Source organism: Zootermopsis nevadensis, unplaced genomic scaffold, assembly GCF_977971745.1.
Source record: "Zootermopsis nevadensis isolate Lab colony 2312 unplaced genomic scaffold, Znev_1.0 Znev_ptg000013l, whole genome shotgun sequence".
NCBI lineage: Eukaryota > Metazoa > Arthropoda > Insecta > Blattodea > Termopsidae > Zootermopsis > Zootermopsis nevadensis.
Window position 1 is genome coordinate 10846042 of NW_028259145.1, and position 27709 is coordinate 10873750.

The 27709-nt window shown below is 37.1% G+C and overlaps 1 protein-coding gene across 12 annotated transcripts in view; it reads right to left on the bottom strand.

The window, feature by feature from the left end:
* The window catches only part of LOC110830769 (uncharacterized), a 1002197-nt gene that overhangs the window by 163080 nt on the left and 811408 nt on the right, over window positions 1-27709 (bottom strand). For all 12 annotated transcript variants that reach the window (XM_087348624.1, XM_087348625.1, XM_087348627.1 and 9 more), the window contains one exon: window positions 10869-11018. In XM_087348624.1, coding sequence (XP_087204750.1) covers window positions 10869-11018 — 150 coding nt within the window. The remainder of the gene's footprint in view (window positions 1-10868; window positions 11019-27709) is intronic.

The following is a 27709-nucleotide window of genomic DNA, read 5'->3' on the forward strand; positions in this document are numbered from 1 at the left end:
TTCAACATCTTTTATAATTCTTGATTCAGTATTAGCCTTTGATTCAACGCTATGTATTCTGAACTACTGATAGCGCCATTAAGAAATAAATGATAAATAAAAATATAAAATCGAACAAGGTTACCTCCAGAATATAAATCAGATGTGTTACAGCTCAGCTAACTTGGAAGAAATCAGCGGTCTTTGTTTATTTAAAGGTATCATCGGTCGTTTCGAAATACTGAAGAAAATCACGAAAACATCACTCAGGATAGCCTACGTTCAGGTCGAGATTCATACGGATTAATCGCTTTATGCAATTCATAAACGTTATCGCTAAGCGAAGCTGCTAGGTGGTTCACGAAGTGACCAGAACAATCTACATTTACGTCTGAGTTATTTCTAAAACAGGTGTCATTCCACGTTATCAGAATGCGCTTGAAGTTTTAAAATCACTTCATCTGACAACGTCTTCATAACAACGCTGCTAAATCTTTAAGCAAGACTTAATTTTTTAATTTTTTTTCGAGTTTCTGTTATTTTAGCGGGAAGACGGTAAATATAAATAAGTACACGTCGTATACTGTAACATTAGAAGCGTCTACAAATTCTCGTTTGTCTCTGTTTCAGTAACTACATGTTACTACGACCCAAACCCTCGAGGGTATGAACAGAAACTAGCCTTTACTAAGTCAGGCCCGAACCGTTAAACTTATTTGTATGTCCTTGATGAACCCTCCTCGTGTTCTCTTGAAACAGAAAGTTAGTCTTACCCTCTAACACCTACCCCCATCATGATCTGGAATCAAGCAAACCCACACCAGTACAATACATAATGCGAACAGAACATTTGGCTGTCAGGCAATTTTAACACTTTCAGAGCTGAGACAGAACTGTCTTACTGTCTCTTCCCATAGTTCCGCAGGGTGTTTCTAGTAACTAAACTGACAAGCCTCGCTAGAAGTGACAAATTCAGCGTAGCCTCAGTATTCAAACTAACCCCCTCCCTCCCGGAACGCAATCAACCTTTACCGAATCTGATAACATAATTTGTAACTGCCTCTGTGGTCTCTCTACCATTTGGTAGACAAAAGCGAATCGAAACTAATTCTACATCCGAAATTCCGATTTCTCTGTACCATTACTAACTATTCACTATGCACAATTTGCCAGTAGTTTCAAAGTCTGACACGATCAGAATCCTAAGGCATTTGATAGCATTTGTTAGCAAAACCTGTATATACAAATTCCTAAATATTTAGTTTTACAGCGTGTAACATTAACCATTTGAAGCCGAAGTTCGCCTAAACAGTATTCGAAAATTCAGTCCGTACCTCAAAGAAAACACAACACCTCACTTTACAAATACCAGTTTGGTCAATTATGTTCAAATACGTAACCGCTGTTTAAGACGAGAATCATACAAAGCCCATAAATATGCAATGTAGGAAAAATCGGAGTTATTGTGTGAAATATAAAAGTTAATCATGATTTGGTCCAAAGCTAGTATGTATCATAATATGTGATTACTATAATAATCTTAAATTTTGCAAAACCCAGTTTTTTATTATGTATAACGTAATTACATAATTATGCACAAAGACATCGCAAAATATATTCAGGAGTAGCCAACCTTCTTTACGACCGATCAAATACTGAATTATGACAATATATTTGAAGATTTAATCTCGCCACTGCAGATTTCCCCAAAATACTGACCTACGTATTTATTCGTAGTAATATTAACTTTTTATTAAATAGTTAAATGTTATTAATACCCATCTCTGACAGTAGTCTGTATTACAGTCTCCTGACTTTAAAATATGCATGATAACAAGTAGAGTTAAAAAAATGTCATACTCTAAGATCTCGCATAGGTTCCTGGAATTTTAGAAACGTCTAACAGTCTATGAGTTATATCCATTGTTTCGGCCTTAATCACCCAAAAGACTATTTAAACGTAGCTTCCTGTTTCTAGTATTTGAATAGTCTGCGTGAGAAGATTTCTTCTTTGCATTCTGTCAACATGTTGGACTTCACTGTTCTTATATTTAAAAATTTTGTTCAATACAGATTCTGTTATTAGTTTTTACAAAACGTTTTCGTTTCTTTTACAGTCCATCCAAGTGCATTTTACTGTTCTCATAAATTTCATTTTAGCGGATATAATTCTGGTTTTGTTTTTTTTTGCTTTCATTGCCGTTTTTACTCCAGTAATACGGCGTCGGAAAAGCTAGGGTATTATACGTTTTTATTCTAGTGCGACTCTGGTTACCATGGTTTGAAAACTGTTTCGTAACTTGCATGTAATTCTCAGCCAGAAAACTTTTTTAAAATTACAAATCTTAATTTCCACATATTCATTCCTTCACAAGCCACCGATGTAATTGAACGCACTCAGTTAATATATATTTTGCTTATTACCGTTTCACGTTCTCATCTAGAAACTGATATTAAATTTTATTTTCCTGTTAAAATATTGTCATCCGATATTTCCGGTTTAATGTATTCGGTCTCAATTTGACTTCTGGAATTAATAAAGCGAAAATAGTATCCAATTTATTCAGAGAACATTTTATTCGAAGTTAAATAAACAACTGCAAAGGATTATTTACCTCATGCTTAAATCCTCGGAGAAGTATTTCAGCTTAATAACACCAACCGACCACAGTTCATAAATTTTAAGACTTTATCAAAGTTAAGGTTTAATAGCCAAGTATAATGGCTTCTGAACGTTAAACATAGAATTCCTGACTAGACTTAATAACAAGTCTGCAAAAACATATCTGTAAAAACATGCCGGAAAACCTATGTATATATGCGAGAAATATCTTCAGAATCCTCAGAAATCATTACTTGTTTACACTGACATCCATGTTGCCATGACTATAGATGGAGGGGCAAAGCAAAAGAATTCGGAAAAGAAAGGAATACATAAGTTTTAAGTCCCAGAAACCTAAGAATAAGAACTTTGTACAGAGTCACCAAAAAACCAATTATTTGTCTTCTTGTTTCTGAAGAAAACGAAGACTACCCAAATATAACAAGCGAACGAGAAGAGACAAAACAAGAAGAGGAATAAGGAGAGACAGAAGCGGGGCGTACAAGAAAGTGAGCGCAAACAATTTATATTTCCGTCGGGAGTTGTCAGTACAGGAGCTCAAACTCATAACTCAATTTCTTTCTCCAGTCAGCCCAACTCTTTCTGCTGCATAGTTCGAAGCGGCGAGAAACTTTCATACAGTTCCAGTGAAACAATGCTAACGTAAATAACAGAGTGGTTGAGGAACATTTTCAGAGCGTGTTAACATTAATGGATTACCTTCTTACTGTATTCAGTCTGATTTCATAGTAACTTACACGGAATTTAATTGTAACTACACGCACTGCTTGCTTCTAGCAAGAAGTTCTTCTAAAACCGTCCAATACAACAAACACAAAATAAAGAAGGGTTTATATAAGTTTCTGCAAGAAGTCCACAAAATGAACACATAACGAGGAGGTAATGCACGTAACTATGTTAGACATGTTTCATTAGCATATTTGGATAGAATTTAGTATTTCGGCTCTACACTACAGCTTGTGATGACAAAAAGTCTGGCTCGTATAAATTCAATATAACTGCTACTTTGAATGCAATAATATAAAAGTTCTAAAAAATCTCTCTCTCTCTCTCTCTCTCTCTCTCTCTCTCTCTCTCTATATATATATATATATATATATATATATATATCACACACACACAGAATAATTCACCCCAAACAACTGAATAACGCTCTACACATGTTATTTTAAACCATTTTCAACACTGCGTAATTTAATAAAGTGTGATTTGTCTTTAAACGCCTTTGTAAGAGTAAAAACTGTTGATTAGCTTTACAAACAACTCCAGTGTATTACCTGTACTGTTGTTTTCGTCTGTTGATAAAAGATTTACGCTTAAGATCAGCAGATATTCGCATTATCGTACACACAATATCAATCCTCGATATGTGTAGGTGACCAGCGAACACCAAGTACACCTTATGCATGATTTTATTAAACCACATGCACTAAAACAGTGATCAAGACAAAATGAAAGAAATTTTATTAACAGACGACAACAGAAAATTACATTTTTGTGCTCGAATAATTTCGTAACCATGGAAACAGTGCTAATAACTTTTCAAGTTGTTTTGTATGGGTACAAAATTTCCTCATAGCCTAGAAGGGAGAATAAAATTACAGGTGTTTCACAACTACGAACAGAGAAAAATATTTGGACCTAAGGAGGATGAAGTCAGTAATTTATCGGAGATCTTTCGATTTATGCAATTAATCTAGTCTTGTTAGAACAGCAGAATCTGGTAGGCCATCATGAACCTGACATGTGGTTACGAAGGGGAAGACTAGAAGTGCACGCAATGGGGCAAGATTTTGGAAAATGCCCTGTTGGAAGACAAAAAAAGATGAGGGAATAGCATTAGAATGAGAATTTGGGAAACAGTTTCTCAAAATGGAGATGAATAGAAGTGGTTCTGAATCAAATTTATACCTAATAGAAGACTTGAATGTTCCCGGTGTTGAAACTTCGGCTTAGGTAGGAACGAAGAATACTGAACTTCAGGCTTTTCTATAGGTCTGTAATAACTTATATACATTGAGGAATTGAAAAAGCGTAGGCAAACAACTCATGAATCAACACCTTACTCACATATAAATGCCCATTAAACGAATGCTGTACCAAAAAGCCGCGAACGTTAGCCATACACTTCGGCAACTTTACATTACTCATTAAGATTCGTTAAATCCAAGTTTCTTCTTTGAATTCTGTGGTTGTTAAAATCTTTTATGCCAAGTGTCTGGGTTTACACGTATTTATTTTACACACTGCAATGAGGTTAAGGACAAATATAATGCCCATTCGTTACACAATGGTATAAATTCATAATCGTAACTGAAGAAAAACACTGTTGCAGACGAAGGCCAACAGGGCAGAATATCGAAATCAATATGTATTATTAAAATGTTTCAATCTCATGGAAACAGATCCATGTAAATGTATCACAAGAAGAAAAACATTTTACGATTAGAAATTTTACAAAATTGAAGTATTTTTCGATAATGATCACAGACATAACATATAACTACGAGTGATAATATTCTGAGATGCTCATAAGCGGAATTAGTTTAATCAGTTTTACTAATCAACCAAAACAAACCTGTAAACATTGGTACTGTCACACAAGTTATATATTCTTTGAATCCGTTTAGAAAGGGAGGGGTTAAAATTGAAAGGAAATTTTGACTAAGTTACATGTAATTTTCTTAAATTTGAAAAGCTGGAGGGTCATCTAAATAATACCAACAGTTTGAGTTCATATAAAACAAAAACAACACTCTTCATTACAAAGATCACCAAGATTTAGCGAAACAGTTTTCTTTTAATTATATTAAAACCAAGAATACATTCTTGTAGAGAAATTCAGAGTTCCTGAATGTTATAGCATGTAATACACGTGGTTAAACTAAAGCTGGTTAATACGAGTTTCACTATAATCAACACCTGCTCTGTATAACTGCAACTCGCTTTAATGTTAAACTTGTTAAAGTAGTGTTGATTGGCCTACTTGGTGCATTCACCAGTGGGAAATGGCACAGAGAAGAAAGAAGAAAGCATGGGGGCCTGAGAGTGGGTTTATACGGAAGTTTCAGATAACTAAAACTGCGGGAAACTTTTCTTTAGAAGTACGCTTCACAGGACAAAATGGCAGCGGGACTATGTAGGTACGAATACAGAGTTTTATACTCGAAGTTTAAGAAAATTCTAGCATCACGAAAATTTCTCTCATGTGTACACATTCGTGTCACACAATGAACTTGTGGAAATCTGCAATGAAAAGAAAGAGAATGTACGGTTTAAGGAAAACTGTGTTCTGCATCTCAAGAGAACTTCCCTCGTTACAAGGATACACTTACAGACTTGTCTTTTACAAGTTTGGTTACATTATCTCGTCCTATACAACAGACCAAGCAGAAACGGCAATATGAGAACTATAAAGAAAACAATTTTCGTTTATTTTTTTCTCCATCCATCAAATACGTCAAAGCAGCCAGTCTACTGTTTATCATTAAGTTGTGTACATTCACCCGAACATTTGAAATAAAAGAGTCGGGGTCGGAGCTTCGAAGAAGAAAGAAATCTTGCCGGTCGAAGCAATTCAATAAACCGGCTTGGGTTCCGATTCCCAGCGCGTCTAGGGACTAATGATGTTCTTCCCTCCCTCCGGGCAACTGCACCGGAAATAAACCGTCCCATGATCCAACAACCAGCGCCTCTACCATCAGTATCAGCAGCAAGGGATAGACACCTCCAGCCAGAGACCTGACCAGCATAAGCAGTTACACACAGACAGCAATGGAGGGCATCAGAAAATTCTTTCTAGACATCTCAGTACCTCTACGCCACTCAAGTCTGAATGAATTCGTTATGAAAAATATTTCATATACTAGCCGAGTATGACCGGTCAAAGTAGACAGGAATTAACAGTTTTTGTGTCAGTAATATAATTATATTACTGACACAAAATAAATACAATAAATTATAATTTATTGCAGTATTAAAAGTACAATATTTATAAAACTTCTTTATAAAGAAGCCCCTATACATGCAATATTATTTACAGTATAAACGGTGCTCAAGAAATAATTGGAATTTCGTAGCCGCTACACGTATAAATCAAGAATGTGTAACTTCATTCTGGAACAGTAACTTCTAGGGTTAACGGAGTTACAGAGAGACAACCCAAAAAGCATGTTTTGGTATTATTCTGGCATTAACTGTTGGTGGTAAGGTTAATACAAAAAAAAGGTAGATAAAACAGTGGTTCAAGAAGCTACATATAGAATTTGTTAAATGAATTAGAAATAAGTTATCCAGGCGATAACATGAACATTTGTGCATTGGTGTTTCAGCTACCGATAATATATTAGAAACGATCGGTCCCTTTATAGAACGAGGGGCATCAGAGATACCATTCCCGCTAGCCAAAGAATTTCTGCTACGCTAGATTTCTGGCCACTGAACAAGCATTTCAAGATTACGCTGAGTAAAACTCAATTTTACTCGACGTACCCGCCGCCATGACGACACAACCACAACTGAAGAGACGTTGCACAATATTCAACCTAGACACTGCAATAAAATTGAACTAATCTGTTTACACAATATATTTCAAGCTCGCTTAACTTTTCTTCAGTCACTGTGCAAACCTTCAATATCGATCAATCACAATTAAGAAAATCCGATATTGTGGAGTAAGTATAAAATTAAACGTAAAAACATCTTCAGAGCGAAGGAAGCCAGATTCGTGCCAAACACAAACTCCGCCAGGCCCCCCAATAGGTGCCATCTTAGTCTCATTTGCATTTCCTGCTACCAAATTCCACACCGTGAGAACTTACTTCCAAATGTTCACATCGCCTGTTCAGTCAAACGTGACGGACAATAGCTATTATATTAGAAATATATAAATTTCCCGTTGAATTAAAAATATACCCACTGCGGAATAATTATTTAACATTTATTTCTTGAACAAATTTCGTATTAATTACACTTAACTGGAAATGACAATCTTTATAATTAATTAACTTTAAAGTTATTCGGAGGCGTTGTTTCGGTATCAGAGTTTATAGGTTATAACAAAATAAAATGGAAATTGGATTATAATGGTAAAAGGATATTTCTTGTATGTTACAGGACTAACTGTATGTCCCTTACAACGGTCGCAGAGTTGAGGGTCTGCGTGTTTGGGGTGTAAGGAAAAATTATTTCACTGCATATACGAGGGTGAGTCAAATGAAAACAGTAAAACTGAGATAAAAATTCGAAATATCGCGCCATTGTCCTATAAGTTGGCAGACATGTTACCAATGCCATAAAGAGTATCCTATAGGTGGCAGTATAATGCAGACAAACAGAATGCCATCACAGTGCCAATTTGAAAATGGCTGCTCCTCTAGTTACATGCACGAAAGACGAACAACGTTCTGTAATTCGTTTTTTGATCAGTGAAGGTGTGAAACCGATTGAAGTTCATCGACGGATGAAGGTTCAGTATGGTGATGCATGTTTGTCACAGCAGCAAGTGTACGAGTGGAGTAGGAAATTCAGAAATGGTGTGACGTCTGTGGCAGACGCTCCTCGCCTGGGTCAGGCGCACAGAGTTATGACCCCTGAGTCTATTGCAGCAGTTGAAGCCCTAGTGATGGAGAATCGCCGAGTGTCGGTGGATGAAATAGCCGAAATTCTTAACATGAGTCACGGATCAGCATGTCATTCATGATGTGCTCCAGTTTCACAAAGTGTCTGTAAGGTGGGTGCCACGGCAGCTGACTCCAGAATTGAACCAACGACGTGTTGACGCCTGTGAAGAACTTCTGCGGCGCCTTGAAGCAGAAGGTGATGGCTTCCTCTCAAGAATAGTTACTGGCGATGAAACTTGGGTGCACTACCACCAACCGGAAACAAAGAGAACGAGCAAGGAATGGCGTCATTCCTCATCACCTAAACCCAAGAAGTTCCGGACGCAGCCATCCGCAGGGAAGATGATGCTGACTCTCTTTTGGGACGAACGAGGCGTACTCTTGGAGCACTACACGCCACGGGGGAACACTATCACCAGTGCCTCATATTCAGATCTCTTGAAGAATCATCTTCGACCTGCAGTCAGATCAAAGCGACGTGGACTTTGGACTAGAGGTGTCCTTTTGCAACATGACAATGCTCGGCCCCATACTGCCCGTTCAACAGTTGCAACAATCCAAGACTTGCACTTTGAGTGTCTTCCACATCCGTCATACTCACTAGACCTAGCCCCAAGTGATTACCACATGTTTGGGCCACTCAAAGAGGCGATGGGAGGAAAGAAGTTCCGTTCTGACGAAGAGATACAGCAGGCGGTGCATGAGTGGTTGCGGAGACAACCACAAGAATTTTTTTCTAGAGGAATCCATACACTTCCTAAACGCTGGAGGGCCCGTATTGAACGAAATGGAGACTATGTATAAAAATGATATAGTTGTGTACCGCTTTCACTCAATAAATTAAATTAAAAAAAATTATGGTTTTCATTTGACTGACCCTCGTATAAGTTATCTAAAATACACACGTCTTGTACGTATGCACAACAAACCCGCTCTGCTTACGTAATATTTTATTTCCCACAATTCATGAAATTTCAAAGAAAAGGAACTAATCATTTATTGAAAATCTGACGTTTTCGTAATGGTATTTGCAGAACCATGTTGATTAAGCTGATAAAAACAATATACTGAGAACAGCTGTTACCGCGACTACTGAAGTGCGAATGAAGGATTATGCACATCAAACGAAGTTACAACTATAACAGACGATTTAAAAATATTCGTGGTATTATTCCGACATTTTCTTTAAGGGATTGTCCAAACACTCGAAGAACCTCAATCAGGATAGAAGATAATTTGCCGAAATTCGAATTGGATGCCCACCAAACGCAAATGCAGAGCGTCACAACTACACACACAATCGCGCTCCGTAGCGTCTTTTTATTAAGATAACAATGGCGCAAATAAATAATATGTGTATATATAAAAATTCATGCTTTAATTACGTGAACATAATAAATATATGCATAAAGAGGAACAAAGCACGATTTTTTAAAAATATTACAAGTGAAAAAAGTTGATAAAAATGTTAGTCACATTCTTGCAATTGAAATCAGCTTTGAAATTGAACTGAGAGATTTAATAAGTTACATTAAATTAAAAATGAAAAAATATAATTAAATACGCATTCAATAGATGGAAAATAAAACGGTAAATGAATCACCTATCTTAACAAATGGGCAACGGCATACTTTCGGAACTTATTTTTCAACAGAAACTAAATGAATATAGGGCTAGTGGCAATAAAGTCGAAACAGAGTTCAACTAATTTCTGAATATCAGAAGAAGAACAAGATTTTGTTACTGTTGTCAGAATTATTTGAATAAGCAGTCTAATTTATATATTCTTGCTATTCAAAGTAAGTGCGCTTACTGCTTCAATTTGACAAGATTTAAAATTGACAACTCGAAAATTTGCCTCAGCGTTGAAAACTGACCGGTCGATGCTGTCTGATTTGGAAAGATTGCGGGCCAGTATTTGCTACTTCCAAATTTCAAAAGACATACATATTATTTATGTAACAATATATTAGTTTCCATTGTTAACTACAATTTATTTTCAGGGGTGCACATTCCACAAATATATTCCACGTTTTAATTAACAAACCTAATATTAAAACAGACGGCTTAACATTTCCTGCCCTCAAATAACGTATGCGTATTCACTGCCTGTGTACTCAAATTTGGATTATTCTTCAATGTTATTTATTCTCAGTGTCTGTTCTGTGTACCTAGTGGAAGTAATCAAAAGAGGAATTGTAGCGTGGAATATACGGATAATTCATAAAATATAAACCGAAAAGAACTTTAAAGGAAGTGGTCGTGGACAATATATATTATCAAAGAATTTTCCTGGAGGGGCTGAGAAAAACCTCGGGCTGCACAGCCGGTCCCCCATGCCAAAAATCAACCACGGGATGTTTCGAATACGTACCATGATTTCCAACTACTCAGTCTTCAGGTTTTCGTGGCCGAAATTCAAAGCATAACTTTGGCTTTCGGGGGATGAATGTTGAATGCTACTCAACGTTTCGGCAGACGCTGCAGTTACAATCTTCATGTCCGAAAGCCGAAATTGCGCATTACTCAGCCACAACTTTTGATGAAGTTTAACTTTCAGGAACGTTGTAGTTCTACACATCCAGCTCAGAGAAAGGTTGGTCCACGCGTCTCTACACTGGCTTGTAAAAGACAACTGAACTCACCTGTGTCAGTATCACCAGGAACACCGAGGCTGTCCGAGTTGTCATTGATGAAAGCCTCCGTGGAGCTGGTGAATGTTTGCGGGGACAACGTCAGATCTTGGCCACTCTCAGAGTCGAACAGATCGAAGGATGCGGTGTTGCCCCCATTACCTGCAACAACAACATATGTTACATTATAACTATTCATGGGCATTGCATTAACGATACAACATAACCTAAGAGATGTCCAATTTTTCTGCAGTCTGAGTGCTGAAGAAGTAACGGATTTCCTGGATAGAAGTGGGATGAATCACGGCCTAAATATTGCTAACGGCCGGTTGAACTACGGATTAGACTAGATCTTAGTACGTGCCCGATCATTAGGATACTGCTAAAAAACAAAATTAAATACAAGAATCATGTAAATTTAAACATCACATTTGGCGTTCGGCATTTGCATATTCCACACTGAAAATACATCAAAAGATCCTACAGTTCACAGTTTAGTGTAATGTGTCTGCAAGACAGATATCTGTATGCAAAGTGTAATACTCGTATACCAATAATATCTCGTTAATTGACACTATAATGTATGTATAATAAAAATAAGGCAATATAACAATCTAACTATTTAAATTTCAGTACAAAATCTATTACACAACACTTGATTTATTGATGATTACGGCTCAAATTAATTGTGGACTTAGATCACTTTTACTCGAAAGAAAAGGCAACAAGACCACTGTTGTGAGCCAACAATGACTTCGGTTCCCATTAATCAGACTTACGACAAGGGCCTTGGCCCCAATGTTGCAACTGGCTGTTCCAACAACGGCATAGATTCTCACTGTTGCGTAACAATGTGCTACAACTACTTCGGTTTCCGTTGTTCCAATTACGATCCGGGGTTGCCTATAGTGCTTCCAGATATAAGAGTGATGTATTGCGCTTGTGGCCGTAGTGTTGCAATATTTGCTAAATGCGCGCGGTGTTCGTTTGGTAGAAGCAAAATTATTCACTCTGTTGAAAAACACAAATTAATCTTCAAGAAATCACCGTTAAAACACCGACACCTGCTAACTTTTCTTTGGATAGCACAGTACTGTACTCCAAATCACCACGTACACAAGCCATGCAACTGCTGTAGTGGCTGTTCATTCTACCGTACACTATCCCGATAATCACAAAATAAAAATACATTACACTGGATGAAATTTAAACAATTAAACTATTCACACTAGTAATGTGCTACAAATTGCTTAAAGTACATTCTTACGAAACACAGTCTTACTGCAGCTCTCGGTTTTGTAAATTAAAACAAATCCATGGGGGGGGGGGCGGAAATGGAAGTAAAAGCTCATAAGGACCCATGATTCACCCTTATATCTGGACGGTTTATAGTTCTTAGAGAAAATGCGACACAAACAGATATGGACACCTTCGCTCATTTTAAAGAGTGAAGAAAAATGTCTAAACATGGAAATATTTTTGGTCGAAAATGTACCACAAGTGGTGCAATTTCGATTAACACATTTTCCACATACGAAAGTCTCTTTTTGCAGTACCAACACAAATTTTATGATACCATGTCCATGATACACAACAACTAATCCAATCATGGGACATACATAAACTCAGCTTGCTTCTTCTTGGAAATGCAATTATGAAGCACAGTACTGCAATGATTGACGTTTTTGCTCTGTAAATAATAAGGTTGGTTACAGCACATGAAAACAAGAAAGACTGAAATTATGTCAGAACATGGCAACCCTACGCTAAATCACTGGAGATATGATCTTACCATAACGACAAAAGCGATAAGTCAACTTCAATCCATTGTTTAATTAACTGTCAACAAACGAGAATGCTTGAGTGATTACTACACACTCAACAGCTGTGATCAACAAGTCTGATAATGTTGACAATTCAAATTACCGAACATCCAATGATTAATCTTCGACGTAAAAAGCCTTTTTTCTTCTGCTGTGCATAAGGCTGCCATGATACCATCATGTACGTGTCTGCATAACAGGTCATGCCAGATCAATTCACTTACCTTTCTATTATAACACACCTTTGCGTGTAGGCGAATTTAATTAATATAAAACTGTTCTACATAGCCGATGCAATTAGGCTATATAAATGACTTATACATTAGAAGTGTAAGACAGAATTATAATTAACTACGACTTCATCATCATAATTGTATGACGTACCATAAACGTCTTTACTAGACATTTCCAATGTCTAGGTTACGAAAGGAGTAACTGGAATTTGTCTATGCATGGATGCAAATTACAAAATGTAACTTCCGAAATGTTGACGACACAAAAAATGGAAATTTCGGATCTACGAAGTCGACTTCACAAGTATTTTAAGTCATCTTGGAGATTATACTGTTCATTAACTCTCTTTACAGTATCAAACATTTCTATAACTCTCTACTGTGTCCATTTACTGAAACTGAACTTAATTTCTTAGCAGAATCCTTCGTCAAATGCGTTCTGTCCGTTGGTTAAATGATTCACCGCTTCTGAATTAATTCTGGGGCGATCCCTTAAGAGCTTGGAACCTGTAACAGGCAAGAGAGAAGAATCCCCATGAACTCACTTGGCGTCGTATTTGATAATTTTCTCATGTGCCCCAGCAAAGTTTTAGCACTAGCAAAGGGAAATTTTCCCCAGCTACCAACCGATAGAGGAAGTCCTAAGGGGGAAGTCGATCAAGCTTTTTGGGCAGGCAAATTACCCTCTATATTTCACTGGAAACTGAAGTTTTGAGTTTAGTCTATGAAGTTATACCAGTGTACAAAGAATCTTCATATCGGTTCTGAGAACAGAGTCAACATTACAGATGTCTGAAAGTTATCTTTGTAAGAAACCCAAACTCCAAGCTTGTGATTCGGATTCGTATGAAGTCCGCAAAACAAATCTGCAAGACATTATGATTTACTAAGCCGGTAAGATTCAACTCTGTAGTAACGCATTTGGCCTTATTCGGCAAACCCCTGGTTCAAATCTCAGCCGGGAAACAGAACTTAACTGATGAGGTTTTCCGTAGTGTTCTTCAGTGCCTCGAGCGAATGCTGGACAATACCGTAACGTAGGCCCCAGACTGATTCCTTCCACATTCTTCCAAAATTTACATTTATAATGACCTTCTCGTTTCTAAGTCACCGCTACGTAACTTAAGCGTTGACAATGAGTCGCAAATAAAAGACGAAACAAGACCATAATACCTAGTAAAAACTTTGTGGTTTAAGAAAAGTAACAATTAAATAAACCATATGTACAGTATTATCAGTAATGATCATCGACGTTACGTAATTTACGTAGCTGAGCCTGTATATCTAAATAAGTCAGCGATCAATTAACATAGGTTACTTTCTAGTACGTGGCAAAATAACTGCATATAATGACCAATAATTATTTTTTTCTTTCAAACTAAAATGAATGCGTTAAAATATTATCACTGCGTGTATATAATTTACAGAATATGTAACTTTCCTTCTAAAGGCGTAGTCTATTGCTGGTAACATGTGGATCCCAAAGTCCATAGAGAGTTTCTGCCAAGAACGTCTTCGATAAGGATGTAAGTGGTTGTAACAAACACCCAATTTCACGAGGCTTTAGTATTTGCAGTTCCTACAACGGAAACTGCCGCAACACGCGGATGGCGTTACATCGGTCGCACGTGCCTTAATGTGCTTACATAACAAACGTCCAGGGCATTTATTACGCCAGGTACGCGAACTGGAGGTGACGGATCAGTGGCATGACCCGACCTCAATCCGGTGGACTTTTGTGGGTCTACATGGAAACAAAGCAAGAGTCTGCTTCACTCCACAGGGGTCGAGTTCAGAATGTCCTCTTGCAAAATGCAAGTCGTACGCGGGACATCAGTGCTCCTGGAACCAGCGTAGACATTCTTCATGCGCCGTGCAGAGACATGTACAGCTGGTATGCGTCACTTCCAGCAGTTTCTCTACGAAACGCTTTATTTTAATCTAATAGATACTAAGGTAATACAAAATAGTTCAATTAGTTTCGCATCGTTAAATGGGAAAAAGTTTTGCTTCTGCACGTGCATATCGTAATCTGTTTTAAAATGTGCTGGCCATCATGAATAACGTTTGTAGTTAAGAGACTTTAAACGTATTAAGCAACGAAGCTTAGACTTCTGTATACAGTATGTAGTCTAAGTTGTAAGGCGTGAATCTAAAGTAGCGGGTGCTAATGAATAGCTGAATGACAATGTGTATAGATGATTATCCTGAAAGGTGGTCGTGCCGCGTGGTCAGTGAAAGCCAACTGTCATATTTGCATGAGCAAGCAATTAACTGCTCAACTGTCGTGCAGTAAATGGTTTGTAACTTCAAACTCTCCCTCGAAGGAACAACCAGCCTTTGTAGTACAAATCGGATGTCCGTATCGATTAAGGGAGGCGTCCTTGTGATGTAAAGACACCCCATGTAGTGATTCAAAGGTATCGCTAATCGATTATATGTCTCGCTTTAAACAGATTCCAGCAGTGACAAGTAAATTGATGTATTCCAAGGATTTTTTTATTCTATTTTGAAGAAACTAGACATATAGGCCTATAGATTTATTGATATCTTCCCCAACCGTGTTCCAAGGAAATTCCTGTAAAATTCCTGAAGCTTATTCAGTTGTGTTCTTGTTATAAGTTAATCGAACAACGTTAATAAAATAACGCTTAACGGGTAGTGAATTCTACACAACGTGGCGAGTTCCATTTGTGACGTTCGGTATTTGGTTACTGGAAACGTAGTTTTTGTATTGTAAACCAGAAAGTCTCCGTGGTCTCTGAGGATTCGGGGATCATCCCATAATGTTATATAAGCAAACACATGAACACATTCGGCCTAGCTCTCAATGGTCTTCTGTGCTGCAAACCAATTCTTTGTGAGTGTATATACGTAAGGTAGGGGGGCGGTGGAGGGGTTTCCCGTGGATTTAGCGAAGGCCTTCTTGTTTTGTTACTCCCAACCATTGTTTTTCTTACCACCGGTTTCGGGATAGAAGACAGGGAATCTCCGAACTGGATGAGAGAAGGGAAATACAACATTAAGGGATGGATAAAGAAGTTGGTAAGAAAAGAAGTGGAGAAAGGAAACTAAAAATAATGACAAAAGGCGTTTGCGCCTTTTCTCAAGAGAGTTCCCGAAAAGCAGCTTAGTTTGTCTATACAGTGAAAGCTACAGAGTACTAATGGAAGACTCCTTCCATCTTTCTGATAAGAAGAAAGAAGAATTAAGTCTAGGGTCTAAGATAAAAAGAATTCAGAGCACAGCATAGCAACATAACATGTGCAGAGTTTAAAACTAAGATCCTCAAGAATTTAAATTGCTTCGTAATAAAAACAGAACAAAAAATTGGGTAAAAATCAAGTTAGATTAAGCAATAGTACTTCTAACGTGTATTTTAAATTTTCCGGTTTATTTCTCGGTCGGGTTAGGATTTATGTGGGATTCTTCAGTTCTTGGAGCAAATTACCCAACACTAACTTCAAACAGGTCAAAACCCTGTCATTTAGAGCCCTTTTAAGGTCACTGAAAGTAATCATCCTCTAAGTTTAATGTTGTCCTTGAATAATTAAACACATAACAAAGAACGGTTTATCAATGAAGAAAGTTACGAAATCTTGGTTTATATTATTTTTTTGTATAAGACACATTGAAGATTTACTTACAGTGATAATAACTGAAAATGGTCTACGGGTCACCATAACACACATAATCTTACACATTTAAACACTGAGAGAATCTGGAGAATGACATTGGATGAAACTTATTTACCAGTGCTATACCGCCTAAAGGGGTTATTTAACGTCAAAAGTTATGAAGGAATTATTATGCCTAAAAAGAAGGTGGTTGGGGGTTCGCTGTTTCAAGGTACAATCCCGGATTTCACCTGAAGTGATATTGATAATAACGGAAACTAAATCAGGAGAGTCACTACACCCGCCAAGATCCAAACCGGGCACTCTTGGAATATAAGTCATGCGATGACATTGAACCAGCCTGCTGTACAGGATATTACTAATGGGAAGGGAAAGGGCTCCGCTATAATATGAGGTCCTAGAAACGGGTATTATGATATGACGGGGTTCGATTCCTGGCAGGGACGCTGGGGCCTATGTAACCTTATACCACTCAGCCAGTTGGTGTAAAGCAGATATAAAATTGGTATCGTCATTTCTTCCCAAGGAATAATGGTGATCGAAGCGTGAAGTTAACTATTTACCGCCGTATAAATGGAGCAACGGGAAACATATTGACTTTTTTTATGATGCCTTACCCGCGCTCATACGGCAACTTATTTTACGTCTCCGTTATGCGAGTAGCCGAAACAAATTCTTGTAAGGGAAAATTGCGTTCTCAGAATGTTACAGTTCAGTATTTTTGTAATTATAAGATGGAGATTATTAAGTAGGAAAGGAAAAATAATAAGATCATATTACACCACGTCTGTAGAAATGTTCTTCGGGATATATAAGTTAATAAGTCCCCTCTATTTCACAGACGCAAAATACAAAACCAATTTTCGTTTTAAATTTTAAAGAATTCAGTGACCTATTATTATTATGTAGCTGGAGAAACAAGACTATCGCTTTAGTTTTATACATGAACGAAAATACTTATAAAACGAACATCGGTAGCTTATCTATAATTTAATGCTTCGGATGACTACCAGTTCAGGGTTAATACTCGAACTGAGGCCTCGCCACATTTTCTAAATTGCTTTTAACTGGGCCTACCATTACATTATTGAAACGTAAAATTTACGGCCACTTTGTCTGACAAAAAAGAAAAAAGAACTATAACAGCGGTCGCTGAAGCTTATACATAATTTTTATTTGGCGCATTAGTGTTTAAAATGAACTGATATGAAAGATTCAATCTATCACGGAAAATGTTGCCAGCGAGCTACAGGCAAATAAAGAACACTACCAAATTATGAGTTATAAAAGAAAACCCAGGGAAGTCTGAACGTTACACCGACAAAATATCGTAAACCACATACATGTAAACAAATGTCAGATAAATAATCGGCAATTCTTACAGTGTTATCCTAAGCATCATTTAAAATGTGTAGCTGTGGGGTTAAAATTTAAATTAGCAATTTAGTATAATTCTGGTGCGTCCGCTGTTGTTTTGACCTCAAATCGTCACTTCATGATTCCCCTGTTATGTAGTGTTCGCAATTACCCGATGCTGTTTGCGCAGCCAAAACATGACCGTTGACCTTTCATTATGACGCCAGTGATGTCCGACTTGCCTGTGGTCAACTGTGGATTAAATGTCTGGCACTTGTCTGACTAGATGACGTCGTCATGGGGATTCCCGCACATCTTTGAATGACCGAGTCTGATTGGTTAATTCTCCAACGTGGTTTCAAGGCTACTTCCGCGCGCAGTAAACTCGTGTAAATTCTCTTTTATTTTTGCCCTGTTTTAACCAAACTGGTATGTAACCGCAATACAGTATTCACTATAAAATTTCGTATGAGGTAATTGGGTATCAGATGACGAGAAGACTAGTGACAAAGTTAAAGTCATTAGAAACGCCATGTGTAAGAGATACGAATTAGGGAGCCAGAGAATGTAGGTCATGACAATTAGCTCTTTAAGTTATTCTATCTGAGCTTGCATTCTCCATAAAAGATCACCTTCTCTCCCCAGTTTTACAAATGAGACGAAGCAGCGGACATCAGGCAAGACTGAGGCGTAGTACGAAAGACGTTTCTTTCACCTCTTCTTCTTCTCCTTACTTAAATCTCAAGTTTTATCTTTGATAGAACTCTACTGCTTCTATCTCTGTCTCGAGTTTCTTGTTTTCGACATCTCTCTCACTTTATTCAGAACCAGCGTGTAGTATCTTAGCTTCATTTGTCTGGATTTTGTAGGAATTTTGTGACAATGACTTAAAAACTCTCAGAGCATTTCAAATCTTTGATACGGGATTATGAAATCAGCTTCAGGCGGTATTCTTCGCCCTGGCTGATAAAGTAATGAAGAACCATCATTATCACCCAAGATGGAATAGTGAGAGGAATAATTACGAATTGGATGAGACGAGAAATATTATCCTTGATCTTCACACAGCAGCCTGTAAGTTGGAACACGAAGTCTGAACCCTCGTCCTTTTCTTGAAAGGATCCAACAGTGACGGGCATCTGTCTAGTTTCATAATCTGTATGTGAATGAATTAGTATTAATTTATTTTTATTTATTTTGCCGGTAGTTTACTTCCGAAAAAGCTAACTATACGCTTGATCCTACACCAACACATCTTTTTACGGAAGGGATTCGTGCTTTCAAAGATGTTCGTAAAGCGAAAATTCATAAAATTAGATAAAATTTCTCGTTAATTGTAAAACAATAATGATAGTTACAGTGACCTCGCATAAACGTTGTACACCTACGTTTCACAAAAGCGATTATTTTCTATTTACATGAAAGTTATCTGTAAAGCAAAAATTCGAATTCCATAAAAGCCGAAGAAATTTTTGACTAATTGAGCGACTATTGGTTTCTGGGAGGGGAGACACCTCCACTGGGATGTTTTCAAGAATGGACTATTAGAGTATTTCGTCAACCTAATTAAAAGAGTTCGTATTAATCATCAACTTGTTACAAAATGGCGAGGAAAAAATTTGGAACTCCTAAAAATCAACTAAAAAATCATTAAAGGAAGTCAAGTTTCTTCGGGCTTCACTTTTTGCACGGTATTTTGGAGTCATTAAACTAAAAGTTATGAGAGATGCAGAGTATCTAGCACGCATAGGGGCAGCAAGAAATTCGAGCAATATACTGGCTCAAGACACTTAAGAGAACATAATTTTGAAGGTCTAGATGCGGAATGAATAATACTATTAAAATGAACTTTAGAAAAACAGCTTGTAAGAATATGAACAGATTAAACTGGCACAGCATAATGTCCAAAGAGGTTTTGTAATTATGGTTATGACTCTTCGGATTCCGTAAGAAAAAGGATCTCTATTTCAGAAGAATAAATATATATATATATATATATATATATATATATATATATATGAATTACCCAAGGAATATTTCGTAACATGGAGTTAATGCTAATTATAAAAAGGATTTACAAAGTAATCAGTACAGGTTAGGTGTAATGCATATGGATATAGGCACAATTTACCTCTGAAGCTCATGTAATGAATAATGTTTAAAAATTCAGTCCATACCGCAAATAGAACACAACGCGTCTCAATTGCAGAGATTAACTGATCAATACTCATAAAGGGCATAATAGTTATTTTTTCTAAGAATCATACTCACGAAACTTATACTTATACTATGTTTCAGATAATTAAAGAAATTGGTGCATACATTTACCACTGGACTTTAAAGTGTAATTTAACAAATAACCATAGATCATTGACCAGATTCATCACACAAAATTTAAATCCATGAGATCTGTTGAACAAACACGTCAAAATTTCGAACAGAATAATATATAAAGCTTTAAAATTATAATACAGTTCATTACATATTACAGCGATCAGAATTTATGCAATACAGCTATTTTTCAAAAAGCTAGATAACTTGTTAGAGTGAATGTTTCTTATACATAGACGAACTTTTACACAGAATAAAATAACGATACATTTTATTAACGGTTCAATACACGGTAGAATAAATCGACTTTTCAAATCTAAATGATCAGGAAGGGGGGGTGAACCTGTTACTCCAACATATGTTCCGGTCGTTTCTAGTTTATGGCTAAAACAAGCGAACTGTTCTATTTCCCCGGGTAACGAACCAATAACACACGAACTTTACAACACGTTAGGAAGTACTGAGCTAAATTTTACTGTTCAAATTCTTTACTAACAGACGTTTGGAACTTTGGAGTCTTTTAAATACAAAGTTCAAAACAGAGTTAATTCTGTGGTTTTATAATACAAGGTTAGGTTACAACAGGTTCGGAAAAGGATATTGTTAGAAGGCAAAGAAAGTTGATATGATGTCGAACTCGTAAAATTTACAAAGGAATATTTCATCAACATTTGTAATATTTCAAGAATGTTTCATGCTAATTAAATAGATCTCTCACTTCTTAAATCGATTTGGTTCACATCAACATTAAGCCCACAACATAATTAAAATTTTGTTAAAAATATGTTCACATAAGTCTTAACTTCCATCGGCAGACTCCTCAATTGGATTGTGATTTATATTTGTAGCGTTTGCATCCGTTTCTTTAGTAACGTAGGTCGAAATATTAACATTTCTAACTGTTTTGGTATTCAGTTACATTATTTTTAATTTATGTTACATGTTACGTCTTATTTATACTATACTATTATTTGTACATATACGTTCATATCTTACTTCAAATTTAATTATTCTAAATGCATTATTTGTTGCACTGATACATTTTCGTAGAATATTTCGTTTCTTCATTCTACCGCTTGTTCTATTATTATTAAAATTTGTTTTATAATTCTTATAATTAAAACTGCTACTAATTATATTCTTGTAAAGCAGAAATTTCTCATTTTTATTCTTTATTCGTGATTCTTGTTACTTATTTTGGTGTTTTGTTGCTATTTCGCTTTTATTCTATCGTAAATTTGATATTCCTGCATGTGTTCAGACAATCTCTGCTGACTTTGAGTTTTTATAATTTAACTTAATTTCTAATTGTTGCAAAACTCATTTCTTTATAATTCTATTTTTGTTTTGATGACATTTATTTTATATTAAGACGTGTGTCACACGTTACTGTTATCAGTGAATTTTATACGTGTGGGTTAAATTCTAGCGTTGTTGTTCCAATTTATAATATTAAGACTTCCTTTATTTCCATTCCCTCATTTACTGACATACATTGACCTAAACTGCGTCGATACTGCGTCTGTATTGCCACGTGTTATAAAGTGTTTTGGTTTGTTTCTGTGCATGTGTTACTGCGTCATGTTTTCCTGATATAATTCTGTACATTTTTTGTCTCTGCCTGATCGATACATGTAAAGTCCAACGTAACCTGCTTGATATCAGTATCATAACACAATGCCACAGGATTGCTCGTTATGTAATATAAATGACTCACTCGTTTCATCGCTCACAAATACACATATTTGTGGGTAAAATGGTGAGCACCAAATACCTTTCCATATAATGACGGAAGCAATTTCTGAAACGTGCCCGATTCGTAACACTGGACGATTAGCAAAGACCATAAATCCAGAAATATTAATTGTTACTTCAGTGAAAGATTTTATATGGAACAGTAATAATTCTAATAAATATATGCTTAAGATTAATAATACAGATTTTTAAATATGTTCTAGTTTTATTTAACATAGATATAAAGTCAATATCACATATAATTTACAAAACTAAAACATTATTTAGTATTGTCCCTAGCCAAAAGGTTATCTTGCTATAGGGTCCATATTTCGTGTACATTACGCGAACTCATAACAGCATAAGTTTTAGTGTTTTAACAAAAACGTTATTTGTGTTCAACGATGTATCTAAATTACAGACATCGCTAGGAACGTTTGGAATTCTGGCGCCCTGGAAGCAAATGTGCCATTAGCAGCCCTCAACAGCTCTAGGTATGTTAAACAGCAGGTACATGACAGTTTCAAATTAGCACTTTGAACTCTAAATTAATGATTAGGTGCATGTAACCTCAGAATAAAAATAAATTTACTCGGAAAAGCTGGTGGTTGTGAGAAGCGAAACTTAACACAGAGAGTTGAAGATGAGTAAGGAACTGACCAACACGCTGTTGTGGTAATTCTGCCAGAATGTTGTTACAGGTTCTTCTAGCCTCGCCACCAAATAACGAAAATTACACATTAGACACGTGGCTCTCAGCAACGAACTTCTGTAACTACACTCCTGGACGCAATGTGGAAGCCGTACGTTTCCAGCAGAACTCAGAAGCAATGCGGAAGAACTGGATATTTCATGGCAAGTTTACTCTCTTTTTTCAGCATACTAAAAATAAATTAGCACATTTCTTCTTTCCACATTCACATGACAATTTTTTCGTCTCAGCATGACATTTGTCAAAAGTTGTGCTGTTATCAGGTTAATGAAATCTAGGAAAATGAAATGGGTGGGGACAGACTGGAGGATAATATTAAAATGGATCTTACAGAACTAGACTGGAGGCTCTGAAATGAATTCAGTGACCACTTTTTGCGATCTGTTGTAGTTTTATAAAAATACATTAAATGACAAGAGTTACGTCACACGCTAATGCACATTGTAGATTTAGTCACGAAACAAATGATAAGAATAAAATCCTAATGACGTAATGAACTCTACGATTGGTAACTTGATGATGCAGATTTAATTATAATACACGGACCTTCAAAATGTAGATTCTAAATCGTTAAGAACTTCCTTAATGCTTAACTGAACAGATTTAATTACAGATACTTCCTTCGAACACTGAAATACGACACAGACCTACAGCATTTTGAATACTCGCCTGTGCTTATTCGGACAAAAACACGGAGTACTTACTTCGTGTGTTTCGTTGGATGAAGTTAATCTTACCACTTGTCAATAAACGGAATCTAAAGCGGGTTATATTTATAGAAAAAGGTATTTAGACACCAGTAAACGATACAACGAAATTGACCACCAAGTGTATCTCAGAATAAATTATAAGAGCTTAAATGGCAGGACCTAGTTTTGAAATCGAATTCGTTTAGTATCAACTTTTCACTATAGCCCAGAGGTTCCCAAACTTTTATACCTTGCGCCCCCTTCCAGAACAAGTGCAAGCAAGCAGATTTGACATAAAATTTAGCTATGAGTATACATTTCTTTTATAATTTAGTATATATTACTCAATGCATTTAATTTAAAAAACTGTAATAAAATATACGCTTCATACCTGGGTTAGTGGGATGCATGTGTTGCTTCTGTGAACATAACTTATCATACCGAAGTTGGAGTTTTGAAATGGCCGCTCTAAGGTCGTTTTCCAGGTTCATCGTAGAACGTTACTTTGTTTTGATGGCTGCCACTGCTAAAAATCCAGTCTCGCACAGGTAGTATGTTGCGAAAGGAAAGAGGATGTTCAGGGCTTTCCTGCTGAGGTAAGGGAACTCTCCTCCGGTGCCCACCGAAAATTCTATGTACGACTTCCTAGGAAACTGAACTTTTAAAGAAGTATCAGATATAACGTGAATATAGTTTTCTTCTTCTGCAAGAGAAAAGTCGTAATTTTGAGGCGAATCAGCATGGAATGGATCCGTGATTCATTTGTATTTATCACTTACTGCTTCTGGAAAATAATTAGAAAACCTGGACTGCAGATTAACCAAGTGAAAAAGTTTTTTATACAAACAAACAACCCCCAAAAAACCACTCGCCCCCCCCCCCCCCAGGAGGGTGCGCCACACACTTTGGGAACCTCTGCTATAGTCCAAAGCTCAGATTATATCAATGTACTGAAACAGTGTCTGTGAAGGACTGTAACATGTTATGAAGTATCGCGTTTCATGCATGTTCAGAAAGCGGTGTGAAAATCACGCCTACTTGGTTCCAAAAACCATTTCTATCCTTGACAGTGAGAGGATGGGGGCGGAAGGGTTGTCACGCCTTGCCCTCTTGCCTGAGGCAGCAGAAATTACGAGCCTCTTATCTTGTGATAACTGCAGCAGAGAACGCTTGTAGAATAAACTCCAGCAGGCTGCGTTAGTTTCACTTCACACACAAATAGTTTCGTTCTCACCCGCAGCGCGCGTCACTCGACTCCACTAATGAGTCGAGATTTCTACACATTTACATCAGAAACAAAGCGGTCTTGCTACGATGTCTGCGAAGTCTCAATTAGTTTCAAACAATAATGAGATGAAGGTCATCAACATTAATACCGGTAAAATGAATTTCTCAAATCTCTTGTGTTATTGAAGCAAACATTTCACTAGCTACTTCTGCAGGAGGGGTTTAACAGTTTGTAGCATGAAAAGCATCGAAAGTTTGTATCCACACGTAGACACGTAACATAAATCCTGAGTTCTGAAGGCCTGGTTATAGTATTCACAGCTGGCCACAGTTGCCTTTTTTGGACCATAAGACGAAGATCGGTAAACGGAGTGACCGTTCCATGTTTGTGAACTTTACGATGCGACTGGGTAATGAAGGAAGTCCCAGGTGGCTGGAATAGCCAGACAACACGCAAGTAAACTTACATGTGATGCAGACTTCCTATTCAAAGTTTCTCGGAGAGAGGATGGGAGGAGAAAACCATTTTCGCGAAATCTTATGTGCGACATATTTCCTTGATGGAAATGGGATTCTGACTTTAGCCACGACAGCCAAAAGTCTACATAAATCCGTAGAAAAACAAGTCCATACTACATATTTTTCTATTAGACTATAAGTTACTATGATTAAACAAAATACTTCAATATTTCCAGGTGCAAATCATTGCCTCTCTCAGGTCTGTAAGCGCGATTAAAATGTCTTCTCTTAGCCATCCATAATCTTCAGATACTGCACCAAACTGTTAATCGTCCAACACGTCACAGTCGAGTGATTAGATATTCTGCTTGCTATACGGAAAATTTCGTTCCCAGAGCTCCGCTAAGAAGCCAGTTAATAAATGTAAATTTTCTAATACTAGAGCAGAGCGCTCCTTTCGGAGCTCCTCGGGGGGTCCAAGTGTTTAAAACGCAACCAACCCCCCAAAGGTTGCGTTTTAAAATCTTGAGTAAGACACTAAACTAACCCCCCTTCGGGGGGGGGGTTAGTTTAGTGTCTCATTCAAGTGTTTTAACCCTTCAGTAAGAAACTAAACTAACCCCCGAGAATGGGGGGTTAAAACACTTAACTAACCCCCCTTCGGGGGGTTTGTTCAAGTGTTTGGTTGCGTTCTGGAGCAGTGATCATGCGACTGGCTTGGTAGTTGGTGATCTCGTAGCTGTGAACCGTTATTTGTTGATGACGTCATTTCTTGACGACAAATTGGTTGACGACAACGGGGAATCAGAAATTTTTATAGTAGAGACTCTATCCCTTAAGATTCCTGAGTACAGTCCTAAGATAGGCAACGACCACTTCTTTTTGCTTCTTCCTGAATTCATCATTCATTATCATACTACGCTACATAATTAGAAAAAAAGAGTTTGATATCTAAAATTACCAGTCATTCTGAAATCAGAAATATGCACTGTGTATCTCATTTGTTGCCACAATGCGGAACCGAAGTCCTTAACGGCTAATACTCTTTACAGATGTACCAGCGAATGATAAAATACGTACACCCATACCACACGTACAAAATACAAATATAATTGATACGTAGGTCCACGAATTTAGTTGATATATTAGTGTCAGCTTCGAAGCAACGAAAATTATTCAAGCATATAAAATAACTTTTATCCCGAAATCCAAGCTATATGATACCAATATCGTAACAAAGATAAAACCTTCAAAGAGCGGCATCCTAATTGGGAAGCTGGTAGTAGTTCAGGTAGTCAAAACATTTCCAAATTTTTATGTAACCTGAAGATTCGTTACAAAATTCGCATGATAATACCACTGGAATCCAATCTAAATCCTAAGACTACTACTTCAAGATAACATTAGAATATAACTCATCTGCATCTGTCGCCAAAGTGGCTTCCTCCCTCACAATTTCCACAAAAAATTCTGTATGAATTTCTCATTTACCTAATTCGTTCTGCATGTCCTACGCACCCCGTACGATATAACACATCGGCCTAAGACATTTGAATATCAATGGACTCCGCATTTCAGATGTTGGTATTCCTGTAGGACTTTCCATTTCGTTTCATTTCTTCATGCACGCCATTAAACCAGTGTAGAGCCTAGATCCACTGGAATATACCAGAGAAACGTGGAGTAGTTTGGCGTATGCGGGATAAATATTAATGAGATTTCTCAGTGCAAATATTGACATTACTCCCGTGAGAGTCGAACAACCGTTTGGGAAAATATCGTAGTGGATTCCGACGCAAGTTCACATAAACCAGGAAAAGGTTATAAATCAGGGTTGTCCAAAACTTTATTCTAAAATCGAATTTTTCAAACTACAGTTTGGACTGTCGGCCCGTAAAATCTATTTAGCGTTATATAATATATTTTAACACAATTGGAAAATTTAATGAGTGATGAGGAAGGGGACACTAAGATTTGGGGGATGTAACTGATACATCCCTCAGAAATGAGAAAGCCGTATTAGAGATCCCAGACCTTTTTGTAATATCGATCTGCCCGACAAATTACATTATTTCACATGGCCTCATGTGAATGTTCTAATTGCGAATGTTCAGTGCGGGTGATATGACGCATGACCGACAACAATAGCATATAAAGGTGTCAATTACTGTGTCCCAAATAAACACGTTTATTAGTAATGAGTATATTATTATTCTATTACTCATACTGCAAAATGTGTCAGGTACCGGCTCTTGAAAAACATGGGCAGACTTTCATGTTAACAGTATTAGCCACGTTACCCTGGTTAGATTTTTAAAAACGCAATATACGTAAAACGTCTTCAGTCTTTAGTGATTCGCTGTGACACAGTAGAACCTGTCGGCAACCGTAAGCCTCAACTATCTGGCTAACAACGCGTTGCTGGCAGGACCTCGCTAACGATAATTTTATATAATCGGTTCTGCTGTGGTCGAGTTTATGGAGCCTCTTCGTTGTATGACCGAGGACTTTTTAACGTGTTAGCCAGGCTAACATGGGTAACACGGTTAACAACCGCTCCACCCCTGCAGCTGCCATCTTATGTGTGGCCAGGAAACAAGAAGGTGTCACAACTACATACGTCACAGTCCTTCCTGACAAGGCAACAGTAA